Genomic DNA, 10,734 nt, shown 5'->3' on the forward strand with positions numbered 1-10,734 from the left:
AGAAGCATAGTTGATTGTCATTGTCACAGTTAGTCTTGCTAATTCAAAATAGTCTTGAAAAAGATATGATGGGCTGATACATTTCTTGCTTTCTAGAGGTGAGATAAGCTTCTAGAGTGATCCTGTGACCATTGAGCTATTACATAAAACACAATAAATATACGTATTTTGTATATCTTTTGTTCCTCAGTTTATCTTAAAATGAATGTTGAACTATAACTGGGTTTATCAGGCAACTGAAGTACCCATTTACAGTGTAGTACTGTTTACTGCATAGTCCTGTGTGTCTGAAAACCTGTAATTATCTGAGCAACCTTGGGCTTTAGTGTTCTTCCTTCATTACGCAGAATTTAAGCATTTAAGAACTGCTCTTGTTTACAGAGAAATGAATACTAATTTGGATCTAAATCTGTAGGGCTTCTGAGAAGTAGTAGGAAAAAGAAGGCAAAAGTAAATACTACTTGCATGTGAACTTCATAACTGTAGTTTGTGTGTTAACTAGTTTTGACAATTTGCCTCAAGATTACTTTACAGATTATACAAACAAATAACTGTAGCAGTAGGTGGTCTTTGGAAAACAGCATTACCCTTTGTTTATTATCCACAGAATGTCAGAAGATACATTTGATACCATCAGATTGTGGATTATAATCCTGTTATGTGCTTTACGGTTGGCTATGATGCGTCATCATTTACAGGCCTATCTGAATTTAGCCCAGAAAAGTGTGGATCAGATGAAAAAGGAAGCTGGTAGAATAAGTATGGTTGATTTACAGAAAATGGTAAGTATGGTGGCACTGATTTATGTATTTGTAGTAGTTCAACTCTGCAAATTACTTTTTTCCAGTTGGTTGTCTTCTGCAGCAGCAGAGCTCATATCTGAATGAAGCTTTCTAGACTATATCTCCTATAAAAATAGCACCATTACAGAGAAATTCTGCAAACCAAAATATGGAGAGATGTATCATCTGTGTTATGTGGATGGTTTGTCTTTGGTTATTTGGAAGTTGTTAAAAAAGATCCCTTCCAGTGAGTGGTGATCTCTTAACTACAACATGGGAAAGAAAAAATTAAATTTAGATAGAAGGGTAAAATATCAACTATGATTTTTAAATTGAGGGAGAATTTATGATAAGGTGGTTATATTTTGGAATAAAACAACAGATGTTTAATGCTGTCAAACCACTTTCAAGTGCACCAGCCTAGTTAAAAAACTGCCTATCTTATTGTGGATAAGGTGACATTTCTTAGGGTTCTTTTTTTTAAAGAAAAGTAGTAAAGCATACCTTGAACAAATGGAGGAGGTAGAATGGGTGTTGTGTGCTACCTGCAAAATAAGCTTAAATTTCTAGTGTTGTATGATAGTGCTATCTAATGATCCTGCTGAGTTGGGATGTATTGCAGGAGGAATATTGAAGCATGCTGTAAGAAAAAGACTCCTCTTCCAGGATTGTCATTATTACTTATAGTTACATTAGGTGTCTGAAGGTTATAAGAGAACTGTGCAGTAGTTATTTACAAAGTGGCTAGGAATTTGCTTCAGAAAAAAAGTTAGGAAAAACATGTGGTAGCAACTGGTTAGGGTAGAACTGTGCTGATTGCTGTAAATGCGCTATTTTAGTACTGGGAATTTTATTCCTATCTATGAAACAGTAATGTCTTCTCTTTGTGGCATTTCTTAAATCCATTTCTCCAGTATCTTCATATATTCTCTTTGAGAAGGCCGTAGCCTCTAGGTCTAGTCTTCTACTGTTTTACTAATCATACCTGCTTTACCTTTTTTAGGAACTTCTGCCAGTGTATTCTTTCCTGTCTGTCATTCTACAGATCATTTGTGATTCTAGTGATCATTACTTTTTAATTTATTTTTGTCATATTCCATCAATTTTTTTACAATATTTTTGTCTCCTGCTTTTTCTTCTGTCAGTGTCCACTACTTTTTCTTCTCATGTTAGTTTTTTGATGCTTGCTTGTTAAGAAGCCCTTTGAGGCTTGAGAAGTATTCCTAAAACTGTCATGTCTGCGTTCATAATTTTTGCCACCCTGCATTCTGTTCTTTTTTAAAAGCCCGGGTAGTTTTATTTCACTGCTTGCTTGCTGTTGATTTTGTGACTCTTTTCCTTCTTTATTTGGTTTAATCTTTTAGGTCAATAGTTTATATAAAATATGTACTGTTACAATCTTGAAAAAAATGGAACAGATGGAGAGCAGGGGGAGGGATATATCTATATGCATTTCGATGAACCATAGCGTATAACTGAAATAAAGATCATTTAAATGCTGTTATTGATCTAATGAAAACTCATCTTGTCATTGTTTTTAAAATACAGGTGTTTTTCCAGTGGGAAATCTTAAAAATATCTCACTTCTGAAAAAGGACTGTAATATCAACCAAACTCTCATTTATTTTTTATGGGGCTTTGGACTGTGACTACTACTTCATTTTAGAAATAGGATTTAGTTTGTAAATAAATAGGATTTAGTTTGTAAATAATTTGAAAAATTAAACATATATATTTATTTTTGTTTCTGGTGTATTAAAATAGGAACCATTGAATGATGGGATACAGTTTGCAGAAGCAAAATTGATGCTCTTTTTTTTTAACAGAATTGATGCTTTTAATTATTTTCTTTCAGCACTTCCTCTCAGATTTGTAAATGTCCTGAAACTAGAATTCATTATGGGGATTTCTTCATTAGTTCTTTTGAAGATGATATGTCACGTGCCAAGAGTTGCTAGAAAATTCTTAAAACAGCTTTAATGCATAAGTACTGGGTTTTTTTAATAATAATTTTTAATAAACTATTTGTTTTTTCTAGACATGTTCATAAAGGTCTGCTTTGATCAACCAGGACTCATGAACTTCACTCTCCTTCATTTTTCCAGGTGGCTCGGGTATTCTATTATCTCTGTGTAATTGCACTGCAGTATGTTGCACCATTGGTAATGCTCCTTCACACAACTCTGCTCTTGAAAACACTAGGTAAGCAACATTGGATCAACAAAAGTTTATTCTGTTCTACACAGGGCTTTTTTATTTTCACCTGACTAAAGAAGAATTCATGGGTACTTGAAAAACACCCTTTAGTTTCCTGTACTTTAAAATGTTCATGTGTGGCTTCTAAGCAGTTTTTTCTGTTGCTCCTTTTGATATTTTTCAATTCCATGCTAATTTGTTTGATTTATTTCTGAGAAATTGTGTAATGCAACCAATTAAGTTGTTTACTTCTGTTGAAATATTTGTCTTTTTAGGAGTATTTGAGAAGTGAACTGTATCAACATGATTGATTGAACTTCATTAGCATCTCATGAAGGAATTTTTTTCATCTTTTTGCCTTTGGTAGGCTTTTAGAATGGGACTTGTGAGATACGGGGTTCATATAGTTAGTGGGAGATCTGAAGTCGCTCTGGTTTGAGGTTTTTTTCTTTCTTTCTTGTGAGAGATACCTTTCATAACCTGCCATGCAGCTATGTCATTCTCTTTGCAAAAAGGCAATGGATAGAGATAGGCTTTAGCCCTGCCCTGAAGTAGACATCTCCATTTGGTGAGATGAATCATACCCAGGATGTACAGGGGTCTCAAGGCAGCTATATCATATGTAGATGTTAGGATGTCAAAATACAAGATGAATGCTACCCTAGTAGGTTGCTGGTATGACCAGGAAGTCCTGCAGATGAATATAGTTTGTATATACTAAGTTATAAAAACTTAACATTTTTGTGTATGTATTAAAAATATATTGAAAATATATCCAATATGTAAAGTGATTGAATTAACAGAACTTGTATTTAATTCTACAAAAATCTGTTACTTGTTTCTTTTTAACAGGTAATTATTCTTGGGGCATCTACTCAGAATTGAATTCTGACACTCCAGTAGAAAAAAATCTGCTTCCCAATTCTGTTTATTCTGTGTCTCCACCTGCAGCTGGAAAGATGAAAGTAACTGTAGTCCAAATAACAATGGCTCTGGGAAGCCTAAAGAATATTTTCACTCCTCTCCTGTTCCGGGGACTCCTGTCTTTCCTCACCTGGTGGATTGCTGCTTGCCTTTTTTCTACAAGCCTTTTTGGGCTCTTCTATCACCAGTACCTGACTGTGGCATGAACAAGTCAATTGACAAAGCAAGTGTGAGGTCAAATTCTAGATACAAACCCAGGTACCCAAGAGGAGATGAAGAGAAAAGAGAACTATATATGTGAAGAGAAAACATATCATAATTATTTTTAAACACTTCCTTGGTGTTCTCAGGGTAAATAATCTTAAAATGCTTAAAATTGCAACTGGGTTTGTTATTTTTGTTACCCAAATGGTAGGTAATTAATTGAATTATTGTATTGGGACTGACTGACATTATTGTGTTGTAGATGGTGGTAAGCATGCTGAAAAGATGCGACCTCTGAGTATCTTGGTTTCCATAAACAGCAAGCCAAACTCAAAAATTTGTTTTAAGCATCAACAGTTATTGACTGAGCTGCATTCAAAGGGTACTGGACATAGTGATCGTGGCTGCCTATGGATTAAGTCTTGAAACTGAGCCATACAGTGAAAGGAGAGAGAGGGGATTTAAAAAAAAAATTCTGTTGGATAGCTGTTGATCACTTTTCTCCTTGGAAAATGAAAAAATCCAACAGGAAAAAAGAGATACTGTATATTACAGTAAGGAAAGTTGTATAAAATATAAATTTAACAGGAGCAGATGTATGTACCTGACAGGTATTGCTGCCTACATATTTTGCAGGAGTGCTTGTGCAGTAAGAAGAGAGTTATAACAAATATATTGTTTCAGTCCCTGCAGTCATTTTGAAGTAATGGCCATCTGTATTGGTGCTAGTATTGATCCACAGATTCCATCTGGATCTTTTAAAGTTCTTCTTTTAAAGTAGTGGATAAATTCCATTGAATTCACAAAAGAATAGAAAATAATTTATGACACCAGTCAAACATTTCAAAACAAAACAGTTTAATCCTGCTGATTGACACTGTATGTATATGTGTATTTTACATATAAATATATATTATATATTAGATATATAATATATATGAAGGTGTGAAATATGGAATCTTTATTTTAAATTACTGAATGTGTCTGACAGGGCCGTGGGAGAAAGATGTATGTGTATCTAGTGATTTCAAGGTCCCCTTTTGAAATGAAACTTAAATTTTTCTTTTCTTTTTTTGGAGTTCAGTTGAAAGGGCTATTTGGTTTTTCTGCCTCTTTAGAGGTACTTAGTTATACTAAAGAACTTACACTGTCTTGAAAGAAGTCTACTTAAACTGTTAATCTTAAAATTTCTGCTCTGTCAAATCATCATCTTTTGCCACTTTAATCTGTGTTAACTTGACCGTATAATGATAATTAATATATCTTGGCTTCAGAAATAGATTTTCTGTACAATAAAGCAGCTATATAGTATGAAAAAGAGCAAAGTACTAGCTTTACAATTTTTGCTTAGCTAGAGAGATAGATTCCAATCAAAAAATTGTTTTTTCAGATGTTTTGTGTATTTGCAAAACAGGAATGGGGATTTATATGCAGTAGCTTTTTTAAACAGTTAATATTACACTTTGCAAATGTCAGTGGATTTTTTAATTAATACTAGCTGGTTTTATGTTACTGTTCTTTTTCTCTTGAATTTGTGTACAGCTTTGGCATATAATAAGCATTTATAAATGGAAAAGCTTAACTAAATATTTAATATGTAGCAAACCTACCGTATGGGAAAACAAACTCAATGAATGCAGAAAATCAAGATTTTGAAGCTGGTGATAAACTATCTTACTGTGTTGAAAGCCTTTTAAGTTATTTATTAGTTTATTAAGTTGCATTTATTGATATTGGGGAAAGATTTGTGTACACCAGCCTAGTACCTACTGCATGCATTTGGGATGTCTGAGAACACCTTGCATGATGCTACTGGTTTCAGTGTGACTGGGGCTGCAAGCTTTGTTGTTTTCACTTTTTGTAACTAACAGGGACAAAGGCTTAACTGTGAATTGGCCTAAAGGTTAATATTTGACCTCATAGTTTTCAAATCACAAAGCATTCCTAGGAGGCATCTTTCAAATGAATAACAGAATGACAAAATATGACAGGTCCAACAATACTGGAGCCATTCTTGTATTAGTTCTAGGTACGTCATTACTACAAGATACATCATTACTAGTAGAATTAATAAGGCCAGCTTTTAGGTTAGAGTTAGGTGTTCAATGCTAATCTTCTGTTCAGTAAAATGAAACGATGCAAACCAGTTTGGTTCTGACAGTGAACTTGCCTGTTGAAGCTCACTATATAGAAGATGTAACCTGTTGTTGCAATCTGAAGGAGTGAATTTTGGATATTTGAGAATACTTCAAAATAATGTTAAACAGCAGTTTCTGTTGACACAGTTATTCTGAAAGCCCCTAAGCAAAAGTGGTCTGTAGTTATATAATAATGCATTCAGCAAAGGTCATAACTGGATCATGTAGCTGAACTTCACAGAGCTTTTCCTAAGAGCTGGTGCTGCCTTACTATTCAGACATCACACTGATCACACTGAAAAATAGGCATCTGGTGTTACAAACATGAAAATCAATGCTTGTAGCCATTGTGCTGTTCCACTGTTCTATAGACCATTGTTCTGCAGAACTGAATGGTTGACCTTTTGGTCAGCAGTCTGATCTGAGTGGGAGATGGTCTTTCTTTGGATCCATTTAATCCTGACATGAGTCCAGAAGGCTTATGAAAAACTAAATATGGCAATAAAAGCCTTTGAAATGTGAGGTGACAGTGAAACCAGAGGGACCATATTGCTAAGATTGTGAGCAGTGCTTCCTACAAGTATGTGATACGCTCAAAAATGTCTTTTAAAGTAAAGTAGCAACCCTGATAATCTTGACTTCCATGTATGTTGTGTAAGGTTCAAAGGAGTATCTGCTCACTTCTTTAGTAAGTTCCTTTGAAACAGCAGCTGGTAAATGCTTTTTTTGTTTCTTTGTTTCATGGAGACCTTTATCAACACCTGGCAATGGGAAAGCATCTTGCAGAAATGGAAGAGAAAGTAAAACATGACTGAAAGGTTGGTGGGCATTATTCAGGATTCCGAAACATTTTGTCTTGCTTTTTGTCCACTACTTAATTAAAAATTTTTAGAATGGTTTGGGTTGGAATGGATCTGAAATGGATCACTTTCCGCAAGACCAGGTTGCTCCAAGCCCCGTCAAACATGGCCTTGAACGCTTCCAGAGATGGGCAGCCACAGCTTCTCTGGGTAGCCTTATCCAGTGCCTCACCATTTGCACAGGCAAGAGTCTCCACCTAACACCTAATCTAAATCTCCCTTCTTTTAGTTTAAAACTATTTCCCCTTGTTCTGTCACTCTCTGCCTATGCAAAAAGTCATTCTCCCTCTTTTTTATAAGCCCCCTTTAAGTACTGGAAGGCCGCAGTGGGGTCTCCCTTAGTTTCTGAGAGATTGTAGAAGGAAAGGTTCCTTTGGCAAAGAACCCATCTTTGTTTCTTTCTTTTCAAATTCGGATCTCCCTTCCTCTCTTAGTGACGTGACTTCTTTCTTCAACTTCTGTAGATGATCTACAGTGCTTTCCCTGTGTTCCCTCTCAGAACTGACTAGGCTAAATTAGTCCAAGATTGTATTTGGACTTCTGTTTAGTTTAAATTTACCTATTTCTGAAGGATAAGTTCCTTTAAATAGTTCAAATAACTTTGAGCTCCAGCTGAAACATGAAAAAACTTGTTAACAATTGTTTAAACTCTACACTTACATTATATAGGTCCCTTGAGAAAAAGGGTTAGGATGGTGATAAACCCAAGTCTTCCAGCAAGTTCAGGGAGGTCCAAACATAACACTTGGGCTATTTCTGAGCTAAGAGAAGTCGATTAAGAAAAGGAGAATAGATTATAGAAAGCCTATTCTTACAGGTGATTATTCTCAGGCCATGCTTGTCCTCTTTTATTCCTTCTCAGGCTATAGGTTATGCCAGTTGTTGAGGTTTTGTTAGCTGCTCAGTTCTTTCCTCTTCCAGAATTCACTTGCATAAGGATCAACAGATTGAACAGTAGCATCAGTGCAAGACAACATCCTTGTACAGAAGATACTTACAGAAAACTAATTTCTGTTGCAGTTGTTCTTCTCATTTGGGTCACAAGTACTGCAAGGTGTCTAAACAGAAATACATTCTTCCCTGGATTGTAAAGTCAAATTTGTCTAAGAACAAAAATGCTACCAAGACATCAACGCAACAATTAGGCAGCATTACCTCACTCTATGCAGTAGTTAACAAGTACAGAAATTTCAGCTAACTTCAAAGGAACAATTCAAAGTGCTGTACTTCACTACAGTTACTACAGCTAAGTGGTAATAGGGATATTGGATATCACATAGAAGTTTGAACACATCTGATCTTAAAGCTGTTGGAAGGCTCTCCAAGGTAAAAGGCCTTATGTCTCTTTATTCTCAAATATCTGTGCTTTCCACAGAGTAATTTTGATCAGTTTTTAAATACTACACTTCATGCTTTTTCATATGGCACAATTTGCACGTGTATTTGTTCAACACAGCCCTTCCCCACCCAGATTTAACCCCACAGTTAATTTTGTCACTATAAAGTTACTAGATAATTTTAATTAAGGTTTAAGAATTAAGTGCCCAGAGAAAATGAAGACACTGAACAAGAATGAGGCCAAACAAAATTGTGTGTTCTCTTGGAGAAATATGTTACAGCTGAGCAAAATCTTAATGGAGGAAGACAACAGCAGGTTACTTGTATCCTAAATCAAATATTAAATGTGAATCTTTACCATTATGAGTAACACTGTTATTTTTAGCATCTGCAGCCTAAATCCCAAATGGTAAATGAAGAGCAATATTTTAACCTCACTGATATCTACTCTAAAGAGCATCTAGGCAACAAGCTTAGAAGCCAAATACCTGATCTCACTAAGCAGGCTGATGCAGATTGGTCTGTCTATGCTTCAGAGTGATTTTTTGCGACTCCTTCTTTAGGAAGGCCTGCCGTGCTTTGTGACCTGTGCAGCACAAGCAGTGAAGTGGATGGCATGTCTCATTTGCACTCCTTAGTACTAGACTGAAAGGTCTTCCTCCTCTAAGTGAGATCATGAAGCCAACATATCATTTCCAGGCTGCTTTCACTGACATCTGTATATGCTGCACTTAACTTTTTCCAGTCTCTCACTGTGGACTATCAGAAGAGTAATATCACACTGGATGTTGTTTTGCATGCCAGTGTATATGTATTTTGATACCTTTGATTTCAAAGGCATTTTTAATGGAAACTATTTTTAATGCTAATACCATGGATCATATTTTCATTTTTTAAATTAATATCAGTGCCTGCAACTAGAAGTCAAAAACTTCTACAGTTTTTTTTTTTAAAGTTTGATGTCCAGACTGAAGTGTTAGCAGGTATGTAGTTTTATATCAAAGTGCAAAATCCACCTGTAAATACCAAATTTTTTCCATGTGATTACATGTCAGTCAAGAACCCTTAAAATTTGTACTTGCAGCATTTTTTCTCAACAACATACAATCCATACGACTCTGCTATCTATAAAATACACATTTCAGAAGAGCTTTGAATAGCTTTTTACAAACCTGTTACCTGTAGGTCATTACTGTTTTGTTGTGCTGCAACATATTTTTTAAAACCTGGCTTAAAATTCTTGCACTCAAAGCCAACCTTATTCTCTCTTCTTCTGTTCATAGTAACTGTGCCTCCCATACAGGTTCTAAGCTTCCAGAGTGTGTATTCACAGTATTTTTGATAAAAACTTAGGATAAAGAAAAAAGCATCAAAAATTGTATTTCATAACTACAGTTCATACATATCATGATGTGCCAACTGTTTTTATTTTTCCTGTCTTTGGTCATTCCTTTGTTCCATTGGAAACAGCATGTAAGGTTTTCTAGGAGGAATACACATGGAAAAATACTCTGTAATAGAAGTTACAGAAAGCTGTCTAATGTTTCAGTCTTCCCATTTATGTGAGCAAATATTAATGCAAAGAAGCTATTAAATAATTTCAGCCTAAAATTTCTCATAAGGTAAACTTGTTACAAATTGCACAGGGAACATCTTCCAAGTTGTAAATATTTTACTTTAAATCTTTTACTTGTCTCTTTGTTGCTGGGAATGCACAAATTCAGTGTTGTTGTTCAGTTAATAGTCTTTTTTTTTTTTTTTTGTCTTTAAGTGAAAAGCATATATTACTTTCCATTCTAGAACAAACCTAAGACAAAAAGACCTGCCTCCCTTCATTTAAGTATTTGCCAAATGGGAAAGACTTTGATGTTATATATGTAAATTTTAGCTTCCTCTTACTGCTACAATACTGTTAAAATACGATTTTTATACCTACAGCTTTACAAGTACTAAGATTGTCATGCTTCACAGTGAGAATGGTGCCAAATGGTGTTTGTGTTATATTGATCTGGTGTTGCATTACCTGCTGTTTAAAAACAAATTGCTTCAAGCATAACACATGTTGAAAAAGCTCTGGTTTAGGGTGGGTTTTTTTGGTTGTTTTGGGGTTTTTTTTTTAGTGGAGTGGATAATATTTGGGTACAACTAATAAACAACCTCCACTAATATTGCATTGTTTTTATACACTGTAAAGTGCCTAATCATGGGTGATTCTGGTAGCCCTTGGAATGGGGTTTGCTATGAAATTTTTTTTTTCATACTGTTTTTGGTTTATGTCCATGTGTGGTTTTG

At 35.0% G+C, this 10,734-nt stretch overlaps 1 protein-coding gene across 6 annotated transcripts in view; it reads left to right on the forward strand.

The window, feature by feature from the left end:
- TMEM161B (transmembrane protein 161B) overlaps window positions 1-4,927 on the forward strand; it is a 167,023-nt gene extending 162,096 nt beyond the window's left edge. For all 6 annotated transcript variants that reach the window (XM_017729547.1, XM_017729545.1, XM_017729546.1 and 3 more), the window contains 3 exons: window positions 608-782; window positions 2,888-2,984; window positions 3,831-4,927. In XM_017729547.1, coding sequence (XP_017585036.1) covers window positions 608-782; window positions 2,888-2,984; window positions 3,831-4,108 — 550 coding nt within the window. In that variant the 3' untranslated portion in view covers window positions 4,109-4,927. The remainder of the gene's footprint in view (window positions 1-607; window positions 783-2,887; window positions 2,985-3,830) is intronic.
- Window positions 4,928-10,734: the final 5,807 nt, after the last annotated feature.

This window comes from Corvus brachyrhynchos, unplaced genomic scaffold, assembly GCF_000691975.1.
Source record: "Corvus brachyrhynchos isolate BGI_N302 unplaced genomic scaffold, ASM69197v1 scaffold213, whole genome shotgun sequence".
Taxonomy (NCBI): domain Eukaryota; kingdom Metazoa; phylum Chordata; class Aves; order Passeriformes; family Corvidae; genus Corvus; species Corvus brachyrhynchos.